An 18,212-nucleotide genomic window follows, 5' to 3' on the forward strand; every position below is an offset into this window, starting at 1 on the left:
CAAATTCAATGGCTTCCCCATCACTGAATGGTCATTATCAATATCCTTGGAGTTATTATTGATCAAAATCTGAACTGAAGGAATTGTATGAACACTGTAGCTATATGAGTAGATCAGAGGCTGGAATCTTGCAGTGAGTAACCCACTTTGTGACTCCCCAAAGGCTGTCCATCACATACTAGGCACAAGTCAGGATTTTGATTTAATATTCCCTCAGTTGATTGGATCACTGCGGGTCAAAAAACATTCAAGATACCATCCAGGATATAGCAGCTCCTTCACTGGCACCACTTCCATAAATATCCATTCCCTCCACCACCAACGCTCAGTAGCAGCAGTCTGTACCATCTACAAGATGAACTGCAGAAATTCACCAGGACTCTTGAGGCAGCATCTTCGAAACCCATGAGCGCAACCATCCAGAAGGCTTACAGCATTCCATACATGGCAAAAACCAAACTATGCAGCACTGAGCAGATAACAAAGTGTGGAGCTGGATGAACACAGCAGGCCAAGCAGCATCTTAGGAGCACAAAAGCTGATGTTTCGGGCCTCGACCCTTCATCAGAAAGGGGGATGGGGAGAAGGAACTGGAATAAATAGGGACAGACGGGGAGGCGGACCAAAGATGGAGACAAAACAAGATAGGTAGAGAGGAGAGTGTAGGTGGGGAGATAGGGAAGGGATAGGTCAGTCCAGGGAAGATGGACAGGTGAAGGAGGTGGGATGAGGTGGTAGGTAGGAAATGGAGGGGCGGCTTGAGATGGGAGGAAGGGATGAGTGAGAGGAAGAACAGATTAGGGAAGCAGAGACAGGCTGGGCTGGTTTTGGGATGCAGTCGGGGGAGGGGAAGAACTGGGCTGGTTTTGGGATGCAGTAGGGGAAGGGGAGATTTTGAAGCTTGTGAAGTCCACATTGATATTATTGGGCTGCAGGGTTCCGAAGCAGAATATGAGTTGCTGTTCCTGCAACCTTTGGGTGGCATCATTGTGGCACTGCAGGAGGCCCATGATGGACATGTCGTCTGAGGAATGGGAGGGGGAGTTGAAATGGTTCGCGACTGGGAGGTGCAGTTGTTTGTTGCGAGCCGAGTGGAGGTGTTCTGCAAAGCGGTCCCCAAGCCTCCGATTGGTTTCCCCAATGTAGAGGAAGCCACACCGGGTGCAATGGATACAATATACCACATTGGCAGATGTGCAGGTGAACATCTGCTTGATATGGAAGGCCATCGTGGGGCCTGGGATGGGGGTGAGGGAGGAGGTGTGGGGGCAAGTGTAGCACTTCCTGTGGTTGCAGGGGAAGGTGCCGGGTGTGGTGGGGTTGGAGGGCAGTGTGGAGCGGACAAGGGAGTTGCGGAGAGAGTGGTCTCTCCGGAAGGCAGACAAGGGTGGGGATGGAAAAATGGCTTGGGTGGTGAGGTCGGATTGTAGATGGCGGAAGTGTCGGAGGATGATATGTTGTATCCGGAGGTTGGTGGGGTGGTATGTGAGAACGAGGGGGATCCTGTGGGGGCGGTTGTGGCGGGGGCGGGGTGTGAGGGATGTGTTGTGGGGAATGCGGGAGATGCGGTCAAGGGCATTCTCGACCTCTGCGGGGAGAAAGTTGCGGTCCTGGAAGACCTTGGGACATCTGGGATGTGCGGGAGTGGAATGCCTCATCCTGGGAGCAGATGCGGCGGAGGCGGAGGAATTGGGAATAGGGGATGGAATGTTTGCCAGAGGGTGGGTGGGAGGAGGTGTATTCTAGATAGCTGTGGGAGTCAGTGGGCTTGAAATGGACATCAGTTTCTAGCTGGTTACCTGAGATGGAGACTGAGAGGTCCAGGAAGGTGAGGGATGTGTTGGAGATGGCCCAGGTGAACTTGAGGTTGGGGTGGAAGGTGTTGATAAAGTGGATGAACTGTTTGGGCTCCTCTGGGGAGCAAGAGGTGGCGCCGATACAGTCATCAATGTAACGGAGGAAGAGGTGGGGTTTGGGGCCTGTGTAGGTGCGGAAGAGGGACTGTTCCACATAACCTACAATGAGGCAGGCATAGCTTGGGCCCATGCGGGTACCCATGGCCACTCCCTTTGTCTGTAGGAAGTGGGCGGAATCGAAAGAGAAGTTGTTGAGGATGAGGACGAGTTCGGCTAGGCGGATGAGGGTGTCGGTGGAGGGGGATCGGTCGGGCCTGCAGGGCAGGAAGAAGCGGAGGTCCTTGAGGCCATCTGCTTGAGGAATACAGGTGTACAGGACTGGACGTCCATGGTGAAAATGAGGTGTTGGGGGCCGGGGAATTGGAAGTCGTGGAGGAGGTGGAGGGCGTGGGTGGTGTCATGGACGTAGGTGGGGAATTCCAGGACCAAAGGGGAGAAAGTGGAGTCCAGACAGGTGGAGATGAGTTCGGTGGGGCAGGAACCGGCTGAGACAATGGGTCGACCAGGGCAGGCAGGTTTGTGGGTTTTGGGAAGGAGATAGAAACGGGCCGTGCGGGGTTGGGGAACAATGAGGTTGGAGGCTGTAGGTGGGAGGTCACCTGAGGTGATGAGGTCATGGATGGTGTTGGAGATGATGGTTTGGTGCTTGGGGGTGGGTTCATGATCGAGGGGGCGGTAGGAGGAGGTGTCGGAGAGTTGGCGTTTGGCCTCGGCAATGTAGAGGTCAGTGCGCCATACTACCACTGCGCCACCATTGTCTGCGGGTTTGATGGTGAGGTTGGGGTTGGAGCGGAGAGCTGCCTGTTCTGCGGGGGAGAGGTTGGAGTGGGTGAGAGGGGTGGAGAGGTTGAGGCGGTTGATGTCTCGACAGCAATTGGAGATGAAGAGGTCAAGGGAGGGTTGGAGGCCTGGGGGTGGTATCCATCTTGGATTCTCCAGCATCTGCAGTTCCCATTAGCACTGAGCAGATTACTGCTCAACAGGTGCTGCTTGAAAACACAGTTAAAGACTCCTTCTGTAGCTTAATTGAAAATAGATTGATGGAAGGGTAACTGGCAGTTGGATTTGTCCTGCTTTTGAGTACAGGACATACCTCGCAATTTTCCATATTGTTGAGTAAACGATAGTGCTGTAACTGTGCTGGAACAGCTTGGATAGGATAGCGGCACGTTCTGGAGCTCATGTCTTCAATATTAATACAGGAATATTGTCAGGGTCCATGACTTTTGCAGCATCCACAGTGAGGAGCTGTTTCTTGATATCAAGCGGAGTGGTTCAAATTGACTGAAAACTGGCAGCTGTGATGTTGGGGACCACTGGGGATGGGTCATCTATTCGGTACTTCTGGCTGAAGATTGCCAATGCTTCAGCGTTGTCTTTTGTACATGTGCTGAGCTCCCACATCACTTGAGGATATACATGGAGCCTCGTCCTCCAGTGCATCATTTTATTTTCCACCATGACAAGATGTGGCAGGACTGAAAAGTTTAGATCTGATTCATTCTTTGTGCGGTTGCTTCGCTTTGTCTAATACATGCTGTTTCCTCAGTTTGGTATGCCAATAGTTCTGTGTTGTAGTTTCTCCAAGTTGGTACCTTGTTTTTAGGCATGCTTGGTGCTGTCGTGGCATGCTCTCTGGCACTCTTCATTGATTCAGAACCTTCTTACTCCTAATCTTGATCCATGCTGATTCTACTTCACAATCCTCTGAGGCCAGATTCTTTCTCACTGATGTCCTTCTATCCTCAACATCATGGTTATCCCTCCTCTTTGCCATTCTTTCCATCCTTCCAAAATATTGTGTATCCTAGAATATTTATTCCCAAACTTTGGTTGCTTTGTAACTATGTTTCTAGGAGGGCAATTGGATTGAAACCATTCATGTTTATTTGTGTCACTAGCTTTTCTATTTTAACGTGGATGCTTCACGCATTTGGGAAAAGAACCTTTAATTTATTGTTTACTATAATTCACTGCTTGAGCTTTAATCAATGGTGCACAATTTATGTTCATTTCTCTGTCTCTTCCTGTCCCGTGTTGTTTGTCTTTTTCAACATTGCGACTTGGGTCCATTGCCATGATGCTTCTTTATGAGCTTCTAAATCTCCCTGCATCTGAATGTTCACTCATAAACGCCATGCCCATTCATAAATCCCACTCCACCCTGTCCAGCTTTGCTGGTTTAAAGTTCTGTCCATAGTCATAGTTGTACAATGGTTCAGGCATCTAGTGCTGGACCGATTATATCAAAATCCACCTCAAAGGATAGCTTCCTTTTCCCTGCAATGATGCCGATGCCATGAGTCAACACTCCTCTATCCCACATGTTTTTCTCTTTATTTATAAATCTTTCACATTTTGCCACATCCCAAAATAACACTGTGGATTTATTTGCTATTCTTTAATTGTGAGGCTTTCAACTTAAAAGAAGATATAAAGATGGAATTATAACCTCACTTTTCTTCAAATCTTCAACAAAATTGTGAAGTAAATATCTTTAGAATGTGATTTCAGATCAACAATCTTTTGTAAATAAGAACAGGACTGGAGTAAAGCTTCAGAGAATGGCTATCGAATGTTTAATTTAAAAATCATGCTTGATATCAAACAGAAAATGAAGTTTAAACTGCAACATAGTAAAAAAAAAGTTTTACCTGAATTTCGCCAGTAATTGGATGTGATTTACTTGCTGTTTCAGGAGGCTGTAAAAGAATGAAAATAATTTTAAGTAGCTCTTCATTATTATGATTAGACATTTTGAGAAATTGTCATTTTTAGTTTTGCCACTGGAGGTTGGAGGACTCAAGTGTTTTCATTCCTGTTTGTTAACTTGTTTATAAACAATATATTTCAAAACTAATTCGCAAATTTCAAGGAAACACAGGAGATAAATATGGCTTGATTGAAGGAAGAACTGAATAGATTTTGGTGAATGCGCGGGTCCAGATTTAAACCCTGGAAGTTTTAAGGATCTATTATGCTCGGAGGATAAAGTGCAATGTTTTTTTTAATGTTGTGGGTTATACAATTCAAAATGAACATGTTATAGGTTGTCTCAACTGCAGTTACGGAATTTTCACAGTATTCAAAATGTTAGTGGGTTTTTCACTTTGGGCTGGTGGATAATGATTGGGCTGAAAATTCCTTTTAGATGGAAAGTCTTAATAAAACAAAAACATCTTTGTCATCACAGAACATCAGTGAAAAATAAATAAACCTCAAGGAAGAACTGCCAAATTGTAATATCATTGGGTTCACTCAGCACAGCTGAGATATTTTACCTAGTGCTGTCTTCACCTGTTGTTCATTGTATTTGTTTCTGACTTTCATTCATTCTTCCATGCTATATTTCTGTGATCAGTTGCCCACTGTTAACCATCTGTCATCCGTATCATTAATGCCATTTTAATTATTGTCCGCAAATTAAACAGGGCTTCTGGGCATGACCAATAATAATTGTAAAAACTAAACATAAGAATCAACTTCAATTCCACCTATTTAAAGGACTGTAATCTCAGGGATATCTTATATCTTTCTCTCTCCTATTCTTTGACATTTTAATTTGCTTCAGCCTGCCTGACTTTTACTCTCTTCTGACATTTTTAATTGTATTTTACGATCCAGAAGAAACCGATGATTCCTGAATTTTATTTTTACGTAAATGTAATGCTTTGCCAAAATATTTATGGAAAGAAGAGTTGAGAGAGGAAGATGAATTGATTTATTTGATAAATATTTGTCCAGTTTCTGAAATGCTGTCAATATGAAAACCATCCAGGTCAATACCTCGTTAACTCCATTAGACCCTAAATCATCAAAAATCTAATTTTTGAAAACACATCACGTGTAACTAGTTCTATTTGCATCCTTGTATGTGACTGTCAATTCAGCACAATTATGTTCAGGTTTGTGCTTTTGACTCAGTACCAGCTGGAGCCAATGTCATAACTGAAAAACTTGAATTAATTACAGACATTTAAAAATTAAAAGAATTTAATTTCATCAGCTGGATTCATACTAAACTTGGAAGCTGCTAAACTCAGCTCAGTAGTGCTTGGTTTGATGGTGCGAAAATATCCATTTTTGTTCCAAAGTGACATTCAATGCCTTATGTGGATTCTTCTGAAGAAAGCCACACTGGATGCTGTTTTGGGTTGGACGTTATCATATGCACAGTGAACATCAATTGAATGCATGCATATTGATTCTTACTTGGTGTGAAAAATCTATTTGACACTAGTACTGTCATTTTTGATTACTTCTGTTCCAGGTGCCAATGAGGACAGGAATAGGAAAATGGTACAATTAAATATGTGGCTGAAGAGCTGATGTGGGAGGGAAGGCTTCAGGTATGTAGATGATGGGGATCACTTCTGGGGCAGAAGAGACCTGTACAAGAAATTGCATATAAACTGGAGAGGTACCAATATCCTGGCAGGGAGGTTTACTAGTGCCACTTGGGAGGATTTAAACAAGTGTGGTAAGGGGCACAAGAGACAGAGCAGGAGGTCAGCAAGTAAAATGACCGAGGAGGAGGTAGAGACCAAACCAGTAAGGCTAAGAGCAAGAACAGATAGGGAGAGACTGGGGGGTTGGCCGCTTGATGGTAAATCCACATCTGGCATGTGGGAATCTTTCAAAGGCCAGTTGATTAGAGTTCAGGACAAGCATGTCCCTGTAAAAATGAAGGATCAGGATGGCAAGATTTGGGAACTTTGGATGACAAAATATATTGAGAGCTTAGCCAAAAAGAAAAAGGAGGTATCCGCAAAGTTTAGGAAACTGAAGACAGACAGGGTCCTCAAAGAATACAAAACCAGCAGGAAAGAATACAAACAAGGGATTAGGAGGGTTAAAAGGGGCAGTGAAATTTCTTTAGCAGGCTTAAGGAAACTCCCAAGGAGTGTTACACATATATAAGGAGTAAGAGGGTAACTTAGGAAAGGGTAGGTCTGATCAAGGACAAAAATTGGAATTTATGCATGGATCCAGAGGAGATGGGTGAGGTCCTTAATTAATATTTTGCATCAGTATTCACAAAGGAGATGGACATGGTGGATAGTCCGTACTGGGAGGGATATGTTGATATTCCAGGGCATACTAGTATAAAAAAGGCGGTGTTGGGTGTTTTGAAAAGCATTAAGGTAGACAATTCCCAAGGACCTGATGGGACCTATCCCAGAATTCTGTAGTTGGCATGTGAGGAAAATGCTAGAGCCTTGTATAAAATCCTTGTATCCACTTTAGACACAGGAGAGGGCTCCAAGGTCTGGAGAGTAGCTAACATTGTTCCTTTGATGAAGAGGGGTAGCAGAATAATCCAGTAATTTACAGGCCAGTGAACGATATGTCAGTTTAGGGCACTTATTGGGGAAGATTCTTAGGGAGAGTATTTATTTCACATTTAGAAAAACATGGACTTATTAGTGATAGGCAGTATAGCTTTGTGTGGGGAAGATTGTGTCTCACAAACTCGATTTGAGTGTTTTTGAGGAAGTAGTAGAGTTTGTTGATGAGGGCAGGGCAGTAGATGTTATCGGAATAGACTTTAGTAAGGTCTTCAACAAGGTCCCTTAAGGCAGGCTGATACAAAAGATGGTCACTTGGGATCTGCGGACGAGCTGATGAGATGATTACATAACTGGCTTATTCACTGAAGAAACAGTAGGGATAGAAGCATATTTTTCAGACTGGAGATCTGTGAACAGCGGTGTTCTACAGGGTTCAGTGCTGGGACCTCTGTTGTTCATCATATATATCAATGATTTAGAGGAGAATGTAGGTGGCCTGATTAGTATGTTTGTGGATGATGCAAAGATTGTGTGAGCTGTAGTCAGGAGGATTACCAGCGGATACAGCAGGACATGGGCAGATTGGAGACTTGTGCAGAGAAATGGCAAATAGAATTTCATCCAGACAGAATTGGTGCATTTAGGAAGGTCTAATACAGGAGGGAAGTGTACAGTAAATGTAGAATCTTTTGAAGTCTCAACATACAGAGGAATCTCAGTGTACAAGTCTACAGTTCTCTGAAAGTGACATCACAAATGAATAAGTAGTCAAGAAGGCATAAGGCACGTTTGTCTTCATTGGTCAGGGCAGAGCGTGTAAAAATTGGCAAGACATGTTGCAGCTGTGTAGAAATTTAGTGAGGTTAGATTTGGAATAATGTTTACAGTTCAGGTCACCACACTACCAGAGGATCTGGAGGCTTTGGAGAGAGTACAGAAATGGTTTACCAGGGTGTTTTCTTGTTTGGAGGGTATCAGCTTTGAGGAGAGAAGGGTAAACTAGGTTTCTTTCCATGCAGACGTTGAAGGATAAGGGGCGACCTGACAGAAGTGTACAAAATTATGAGATACATGCATAGAATGGATGGTCAGAGTCATTTTTCCCAGGGTAGAAATATAAATTACTAAAGGAGAAATGTCAATTACTCGGGACATAGGTTTCAGGTAAAAGGGGGCAAGTTTAAAGAAGATATAAGGGGCAAGTCTTTTACACAGAAGGTGCTAAGTGCCCGGAATGGGCTGCCAGAAATGGATATGTAGATAAAGTAGCAGCATTTAAGAGGCATCAATACAGAAATATAGGCAGGGGATAGAAGAATACGGACTGTATGGAGGCAAAAGATTTTTACTTTAGAAAGACATCATGTGTTAGTGAAGTGATAATGGGAACTGCAGATGCTGGAGAATCCAAGATAATGAAATGTGAGGCTGGAATAACACTGCAGGCCCAGCAGCATCTCAGGAGCACAAAAGCTGACGTTTCGGGCCTAGACCCTTCATCATGTGTTAGTGAAGTCTTGGTGAGCTGAAAGGCCTGTTCCTGTGCTGATCAGTTGGCCCAATCAGTCCTGATATGACAAATGTCCCAACCCAGGGATCAGTCTGGTGAGCATTCCGTGCATTCCCTCTTTGGCAAAAAAATCAGTCCTTTGTCAGCAAGACCAAAACTGCAAACAATACTCCAGATGTGGTTTCACCAAGGCCCTGTATAGCTCTGCTAAGGCATTCTTGGTCCTGTATTCAAACAATCTTGCAATGAACTCCAACATATCATTTACCTTCCTAACTGCTTGCTTCATCTGCACGCTTCCTTTCAGCGATCAGTGTACAAGGTCACCCAGGTTCCTATTGGACATCAACATTTCTCAATCTATCCCTATTTAAATATACACTACTATCTTGAATTTTCCTACAGACGTAGATAACATCACATTGATCATTGTTATACGGTGTTTGCCACACATTTACCCATTCAATTGACTTGTCTAAATTGCTTTGAAGCCTCTATGTCCTACCTATCACCTATATTCCCATTAAGTTGTATATCATCAGCAAATTTGGAAATATTACATTTATTTCCCTCAACCAAATCATTGGTATATATTGAAAACGGCTGGGGCCCAAACACTGATCTTTAGGTACCTCACTTGTCAATGCCTTCTACTCTGGAAAAAAAACTCCTTTTATTACGACTGCTTTCAGTCTGCTAACCAACTGTCAATTCACCAATCCCATATACTTTAATCTTGCACAATAACCTGTTATAAGGGACATTATAGAACATAGAACAATATAGCACAGAACAGGCCCCTCGGCCCTCGACGTTGCACCAACCTGTGAACTAATCTAAGCCCATTCCCTGACACTATCCCATCATCATCCATATGCTTATCCAAGGACTGTTTAAATGCCCCTAATGTGGCTGAGTTAACTACATTGGCAGGCAGGGCATTCCACGCCTTTACCACTCTCTGAGTAAAGAACCTGCCTCTGACATCTGTCTTAAATCTATCTCCTCTCAATTTGCAGCTATGCCTCCTCGGGTAAGGCAACATCATCATCCTAGGAAAAAGACTCTCACTGTCTATCCTATCTTATAAAAAGACTTCCTAAAAATTCAAATACAACACATCCACTTGTTCTCCCTTATCTATTCTACTTGCACAACTTCAAAAAATCTTTGTTAAACATCATATCCTTTTCATGAATCCATGTTATCTTTGTGTAATAATGTTTGTATTTTAAGTGCTTTGGTACCACGTTCTTTACAATACTTTCCCTTCTCTTGATGTTAATTGAAGTAAAAGTTAAATAGGAATTTCCTGTGAGAATTAAATCAGGATATCCATTCTCACTGTCGGCAGAATTGCCGAGGTGAACCTCACGTAGAATGAGTGCTGGTGTCAGAACTTTCCAGAGAAGCCTTGGGAATCAGAAAACAGAGGATTCCTGATGCATTTCTATATATAATCCAGGGAGAGGTACATAAACCAGAGTGAAAACAAAGAGACTGATAAGGAATGGACGAAGCAGTACCAAGCACAGTCAGGCTAAGATAAGGTGAAGTAGCCCCTGAGGAACCAAAAATAAGACTGAAGACATCTCTGTACTGACAACGTTGCAATCTGTGGATGTGACTAAGTGTGTATATATTGATGGATTTCTTGTATTCAGCAGATGATTATAAGAAGACCATAATTTCCAGTTTTCTGTCTCCCTCTTTTAAATTTTTCCACACTCCAAAATGCTGGGGCTGTCCCCAAATTTACAGAATTTTGGAAGATGTGAATCCATTTACTCATTATTTCTGTGGATGTCTCCTTTAGTATGTCAGGAATTATCAGCTTTCAGTTCCATTAATTTCTCCAGAAATACTTTACAAACACTAAGTTATTTCAATTCTTCTATTGCAAAAGATCTTTGGGAAGTTTTCTATGTTTTCTGAGAAAAGAGTCATTTAATTTCTCTGCCATTTCCTTTTCCTCCATTATCAATTTCTCATAGCTTATATTGTAATTCTTCAATTTCAGACTGAGAAGTTTCGTATGAATGGTTTATGAGTGACAAACTTCAGTTGTAAAGATAGATTGGAGAAGCTGGGGCTATTTTCCTCAGAAAAGACTGCCAGGAGATTTGATCAAAGTATTTAACATCGTGAGTGGTCTGGACTAAGTACAGAGGGAGAAATGTTTCTGTTGATGGAAGGATGGAGTGATGTGACATAGACTGTGTGATTTGTATGTACTTTTAAAATCATCAATTTTAACTTTGCCTGAGTGACGTACGGATTTTCTATACATCTGAAGTTAATAATTAATTTCTAAGTGTATCTGTAGCCATGAAAATTTATTTTAAAACAGTTTGAGAGCGCTACTTTGGCAGTACTAATGGAGTTTTGTTTACCTTAAGTTGTTTTACAACTTAGCAAGGTAAACCATTATGCTTTAGAATTCTTTAGATTTCTTTTTAAGCTTAGGAAAACCCACAGTTTAGTGGGAGACAATTTTTTTAGTCTTACTTTATTTTGCACAGTTCTATGAAGTCCTTGAATGGAGATGTCTGTAAAGAGGAATGTCACTGTTAAGGGGAGAATGTGGTAAAACTAGATTATCTTGAGTAGTGAATGAGTGATTGTCCCAAATCAGAAATGTTGAGATAAAACCCTGAAGAAATTACTTCAAGCTAAGTACATTTAAACTCAGGTGTCTGAAAACTCCAGGAAGAAACTATGTTGTTTCTAATTAGGAGTTAAATTCATACTTTCCTTTAAGCCTTTCCTTTAAGGTGAGTATCTCAAGGAGCCTCACCATGCTGCATTCTCACTGGCTCTTCCAAGATGGCAGCGGAGTAGGGCTCCTGATTGGAGCTCATCTGCTCCGACCGCTTTTCTTTCTTCGCCTTTCTTCTTCTCTCGCTTTTCTTTCCTTTCTTTCTCTTAGTTCTTTTTTTCTTCTTCCTCTACTCACCTACTGCATGTCCAGAGCAGCACCAGAGCAGGATCTGCAGCGAGATGGCTAATGTGGCAATGGAGCATGGCAGCGGCTGGGGCCCAGTGACTGCCCGGATGGCGGCATGTGGCGAAGGATGACAGCATCGAAAGATGGCGGCATCAGCGATCAGTCACGAAGGATGATGACAGCTATGGTCAGCAGCGAAGGGGCCGTCGGGGACGAAGCCTTGCGAGTGGCAGCGAAGTCTGGCATGCCTGATGGAAGTCAGCAGCAGTGGTCGGTGGTGAAGGTGGCTGGCGAACATAGGCAGGTCTTAGCCCAACATGGGTAAAAGTTTGCCCAGTGCAGGGAAAAGCGAGCCCTCTTGGGGAAAGCCCCCCTTGGAACAGTGGGAGGCTCATGGCTTAAGAAAGGGCTGTAATGTTTGACTTTTTAAAGTTTATTTCTTTATTTTTCCACTTTTATAGTAAGGAGATTGTGGTGCTGAACTTTTTAACTTTCATTATTTTTCTATTTCTGCAACTAAGATTTTGTATCTAGGTATGTTTGTATCTTAGATGGTACTGTGTGTGACAACATTGTGCACTTTTCACTGTATTCTTATACCCTGTGCTTGAGTACACCTGACAACAAAACTTGTATCTAAATCTAAGATGTCACAAAAGGTTTTTCTCTGTAAGAGAGCTGTTTTTGTGTACTGAACAGGGAATAAGAGTTTTTTGGAATTTGTAAATGGGTGCTTTGGGATGAATTGGGTTATACATTTCTGATGTATTTAAAATGCTGAATTTGTGTTACAAGTACATAGTTTAGTTTATTCAATTTTACCTTCATTCCTTTTGGTTAAAAAGCTTTTTTTTATTGATAATCTACAACCTGCAACATTGTGTGCTTTTGTTTTAGCGAGAGATCACTTGTTAAAACCAAACCAAAAAAAGCATGATCCAACAAGCCAGGTTTTCATATGAGATCTGACAAATCCAATCACAATCTGAGCAGGAAACACATATGTGCTAATATGAGGAGAAAATATTTTACGCAGACATTGGCTCAGGTCTGAACATGTTGCATGACAGTGTGTTGAAGGGAGGTTCCACTAAGGTTTATAAAGTAGAATTGAGTTTTAGTTTTTTAAATGTCTGAATAGTAAGTTATGTAAAAACAGGATCATTTTGTTTTCTTTAGTTTTGTTTGTACAGTGAAAGGGAAAAGAAAATAGTTTGAAGCCAAAAACTGTGGAAGGAATTGCTGCACTTTTTCAAACATGTTACTGGGCCTCATTGTGAATTTTGCTATGCTGCAAGTTTGTAAGCAGCGAGGAAGGAGGGATAAGATAGCACGGCACTGGTGTGTGCATGCAGAATGGATTCAGGTGACAACATCTTGTTGATTGATTTGTGAAAATGTGACTAGTTGCGGATATTGGAAGTCATCAGCCTGATGACAGTTCTGTGATTAGTTCTTGGGCGGGTGAATTGCTTGGGGGTTTACAACAGTGGGTGCTGGGAAGTTTTTGGACTACTGGAAGAGCAGGTTTTGTGTTTCTATCTTTCTGCAGTAAAAGTACCTGGAGTGTTCCACTAGTTCCATAAAGTGTTGCCTTTAACCATTGGTGTTCCATTTGTTCTGTGCCTCCAGAAGAAATGAAAAATACTTGCAGAAAGGAGGCTGAAGAACAAAAGGTCATGGGAAGCAAAAGGAGTATCTCATTAAACATGGTAGAATGGTGCTACTGAAATGTGCTTCTCCAGAGGTTTTCCTCTACCCGCAACACAAAGCGATTTTTTCCCAGTTTGTCAGTATCTGCCCCTGTGTGCGAGTAGAGGTTTAAAAAGGGGGCTAGAGTTTTAGCTAGCTGAGTTACAAGTTGTTAGCTCATAATTTTTTTTAATCCTACAGTTAAAATGTATTTATCAGCAGGAAGAGTGGTCCTTGATAAGTACAGGAATCTTGCTGTGTTTTCTGTTAAACTGATTCCATCAGGCTGGTTACTGGGGACTTTGCAGAATTTGATTAAATCATTAACTTTTGAACTGATCTCGAGAGTCGTAGGATTTGAGAATCTGTCACTTTCTCAAGTGGATTGTAACAATTCAATGAGCCCCAGGAAACTTTGGCTGAAACAAAATATATTCCTTTAATTAATTATCAGATTTGTCACTTTAGTAAAGTTATGTTCTAAATGTAAAACTTATAAACAATATTTTATTGAGTTCAATCAGTCCACAACTTGCCATGCTTTTAGTACTAGTGAGCAAGTTAATATTTAAAGGCACCGGCTCACCTTACTGCTGTGTCGCTTTTTACTAACTGCAGGTGAACCAGGTTGTCCGGGGCTGGGGGCAGCACTTGAAGTGGCTGATGTGGTTCCTGAATGGCTGTGGGCTCCTTTCTCCGTGGCTGAGGTAACGACAGAGGGTGCCTCCTGGGACACCTTCTGTAGTTCTGCAGCCAGCTGTTTTGGGTCAACTCCTGGGGACTTTTGCTTTTCTCCTGAGAAAACAACCAACACTTTATAAAGAAGACCAGCAATAAAACACATTTTGAATGATACTGATGCAATTGCAGATTCAGTTAGTGATAAAACACACAGGTCTAACAAATTCATTTTTTATTGCTGAAGGTATTAACTGAAGGAATACAAATAATATTTACATAGGATTGTGTCTGTATGAAGTAACATTTCTGAATGATCTCAAACTGCACATGAATTTCAATATATACTGATGCCATTATTCTTTAAAACTGTAATAAATTATTATATACTTTCAGCAAATACTAAGAAATAACCAAATATAAATATTTTAGGGTTGATAAACCTTGAGGTCATAGGCACAAATATAGTGTTTCTGTGTAACATCAATCAGTTCCAGTCATTAATAGGAAACAATTTATCAGAATGAATGGTAATTACATTTTCCATGAACTTATTGAGCTCAATGTTTTCAGGGAGCTCAGAAGGGTTCAGAGTGAATGTTCTAAATTAGAAATCCTGTAAAGATGTGAAAGGCAGAGGTTCCATGGAACATAACTTGTGTTGACACTTTCCTGCTGCAGTCTCCACGTCTACAAGGTCGCCGCTAAGAACAGAGAGAAGGGAAGGAGCATTTGTCTGGTAGTTTGTGGAGGGTGGAGAAAGAAAATGGATTTGGAAATGTGGATGGATGGGTTTGGCGTACTGCTGAGGCTTTTAAAGAATGTTTGGGCCCTGAGCCTGGAGTATAATTTGTGTGCTGCCTGCCAGATCCCACGTTAAGCAAATATCTTCTACACCAAAGCACTAAGACAACAGGGGGCCCTGGTAGGAGAATGAACATGGCTGATGTCTCCAGAGCTCTTCACAATTTCAATATTTTACCAACATCCCAACAGATACTTTATCAGTGACAATATCACTGTTATGAACATAGCAGACACTGGCCTCAAAACTATTCAGAGAATATTCCCATGCATGGAGTAGTCCATAAGACCATAAGACATAGGAGTGGAAGTAAGGCCATTCGGCCCATCAAGTCCACGCCGCCATTTAAATCATGCCTGATGGGCATTTCAACTCCACTTCCCTGCACTCTCCCCATAGCCCTTGATTCCTTCTGAGATCAAGAATTTGTCGATCTCTGCCTTGAAGGCATCCAACGTCCCAGCCTCCACTGCACTCCGTAGCAATGAATTCCACAAGCCCCCCACTCTCTGGCTGAAGAAATGTCGTCTCATTTCAGTTTTAAATTTACCCCCTCTAATTTTAAGGCTGTGCCCACGGGTCCTAGTCTCCCCGCCTAACAGAAACAACTTCCTAGCGTCCACCTTTTCTAAGCCATACATTATCTTGTAAGTTTCTATTAGATCTCCCCTCAACCTTCTAAACTCTAATGAGTACAATCCCAGGATCCTTAGCCATTCATCATACGTTAAACCTACCATTCCAGGGATCATACGTGTGAATCTCCGCTGGACACGCTCCAGGGCGAGTATGTCCTTCCTGAGGTGTGGGGCCCAAAATTGGACACAGTATTCTAAATGGGGCCTAACTAGAACATTATAAAGCCTCAGAAGCACATCACTGCTTTTATATTCCAACCCTCTTGAGATAAACGACAACATTACATTCGCTTTCTTAATTACGGACTCTGCCTGCAAGTTAACCTTGAGAGAATCCTGGACCAACACTCCCAGATCCCTTTGTACTTCTGCTTTGCGAATTTTCTCACCATTTAGAAAATAATCCATGCCTATATTCTTTTTTCCAAAGTGCAAAACCTCACATTTACTCACATTGAATTTCATCAGCCATTTCCTGGACCACACTCCTAAACTGTCTAAATCTTTCTGCAGCTTCCCCACCTCCTCAGTACTACCTGCCTGTCCACCTATCTTTGTATCATCGGCAAACTTCGCCAGAATGCCCCCAGTCCCTTCATCCAGTCAACTCACTAGGGATTGCAGGCTTTGTATGAGGCCAGTCCTTTGCATGTGTCAATTTGGTATTGCACACGAGCAACTTGTATTTTATTCAAACCAGGCAATCATGGAAGAGTTGGGTCGTCCAACCCTCACTCCTTCCCCCATTCTTACTCAACTCTAAGGGAGGGATGGAGGTTAGATAGACCTTAGAATTAGGGTAAAAGTTCAGCATAACATCATAGGGTAGCATGGTGGCTCAGTGGTTAGCACTGCAGCCTCACAGTGCCAGGGACTCGGGTTTGATTCCAGCCTCGGGCGATTGTGTGGAGTTTGCACATTCTCCCAGTGTCTGCGTGGGTTTCCTCCAGGTGCTCCGGTTTCCTCCCATACTCCAAAGATGTGCAGGCTAGATGGATCGGCTGTTCTAAATTACCCATAGTGTTCGGGGGTGGGTGGGTTATAGGGGGATGGATCTGGGTGGGATGCTTCAAGGGGTGGTGTGAACTTGTTAGGCCAAAGGGCCTGTTTCAACACTGTAGGGAATCTAATCATGGGCCGAAGGGCCTGTACTGTTCTATGTTCTACACAATGCCAGTCAATGACTATGTCCAACAAGAGAATCGAACCATTCGCCCTTGACAGTCAATGTCATCACCCTCACTTAATCCTTCACCATCTGCCGAGTTGCTTTTTAAAACGAACATGTGCATGTTTTCGTGATAAAGAGCTACCGTTAGTAATTGGGATATATTAGGCCTCTTATTTAAAAACGAGTTTGGGGATCATCTTGTGCACTGGTAGAATTCCTAGTTTTTGGCCACAAGTTTAAGGTTAAAGATCCATTTGCCCCAGAGTTGTGCTTGAACATGTTGATGAAATATAATTTTTAGGGTTCTATGGAAGAATGACAATGTCCCTATGTCTGGGTCTTAAAATCTGATTTCAAGTCAATGTGGAGGGAGATTGTGTTGTCCTTTCATTAATGGGATGAGGGTGTCTCTGGCTAGGTAGGATTTATTGCCCATCCCTAATTGTGCAGAGGGCAGTTCAGAGTCAACCACATTGCTGTGGGTTTGGAGTCACATATTGGCCAGGCCAGGTAAGGATGGCAATTTCCTTCCCTGAAGGGCATTAATAAACCAGATGGGTTTTGTCTGACAATTGTCTGGGCAATGTGAATAAACTCATGTGGAAAACAGCTTGCCTCCTGCTTCATCCTTCATCCTGTCAGACAGATGTATATCAGATTGACATCCTCAACAACCTGTTGCAGGGGTTGGGGGGTGGTTACCATGGACCAGAAATTGGAGAGGACCAGCTGTGAGAATGCTGTAGCTACAACAGCAGGTCAGAGGTGAGCAATCTGAGTCCTGGAATATTTTTAAGAAGTAGATTTTTGTTAAACAATGGGATGAAAGTTTACTGGTGGTGGACAAGCAGGCAGATAAGCTGTTCGGGCAGCATGGTGGCTCAGTGATTAACACTGCTGCCTTACAGTGCCAGGGACCTGAGTTCAATTCCAGCCTCGGGTGACTGTATCTATGGAGTTTGCATGTTCTCCCCATGTCTGCAGGGGTTTCCTCTGGATACTCTGGCTTCCTCCCACAGTCCAAAGTTGTGCAAATTAGATAGATTAGCCATGGGAAATGCAGGGTTAAGGGGATAGAGTACAGAGGGGAGTCTGGGTGAAATGCTCTTTGGAGAGTTGGCATGGACTTGTTGGGCTGATTGGGGTGTTTCCACATTGTAGGGATTCCACGGATAGATCAGCCATGGACCTATTAAATAGTGAGGTTCAGGAGCCTAAAAGGCCCTTTCCTGCTTTTAATCTGAATATTCATACATAAACTTGCAGAATTGGAAATTGATTTACACTGATGAAAGTGTGATAACTTTTCATTAGGAAGAATAATGAGATCACTTACTGTGAGGAAACTGAGAGACCAGGTGGGAACTGAGAAAATAAACAATGGAAGTAAATACATGATGTGGAGATGTTGGTGTTGGACTGGAGTGGACAAAGTCAAATGTCACATGACACCAGGTTATAGTCCAACAGGTTTATTTAAAATCACAAGATTTCAGAGCACTGCTCCTTCATCAGGTGAAGCGACTGATGGAGTATAACCTGGCGTTGTGTGACTTCTGAGAAA

At 42.6% G+C, this 18,212-nt stretch overlaps 1 protein-coding gene across 1 annotated transcript in view; it reads right to left on the bottom strand.

Annotated features, from left to right (window-relative positions):
• Positions 1-4,570: 4,570 nt before the first annotated feature.
• Positions 4,571-18,212, bottom strand: part of pcloa (piccolo presynaptic cytomatrix protein a) — a gene marked incomplete at its 3' end in the record, with an annotated part of 351,224 nt that continues 337,582 nt past the window's right edge. Inside the window, exons 13-14 of the mRNA XM_059654808.1 lie at positions 13,943-14,151; positions 4,571-4,618 (exon numbers count right to left, since the gene is read on the bottom strand). Of these exons, the coding sequence (XP_059510791.1) occupies positions 4,571-4,618; positions 13,943-14,151 (257 nt within the window). The remainder of the gene's footprint in view (positions 4,619-13,942; positions 14,152-18,212) is intronic.

Source organism: Stegostoma tigrinum, chromosome 25, assembly GCF_030684315.1.
Source record: "Stegostoma tigrinum isolate sSteTig4 chromosome 25, sSteTig4.hap1, whole genome shotgun sequence".
NCBI lineage: Eukaryota > Metazoa > Chordata > Chondrichthyes > Orectolobiformes > Stegostomatidae > Stegostoma > Stegostoma tigrinum.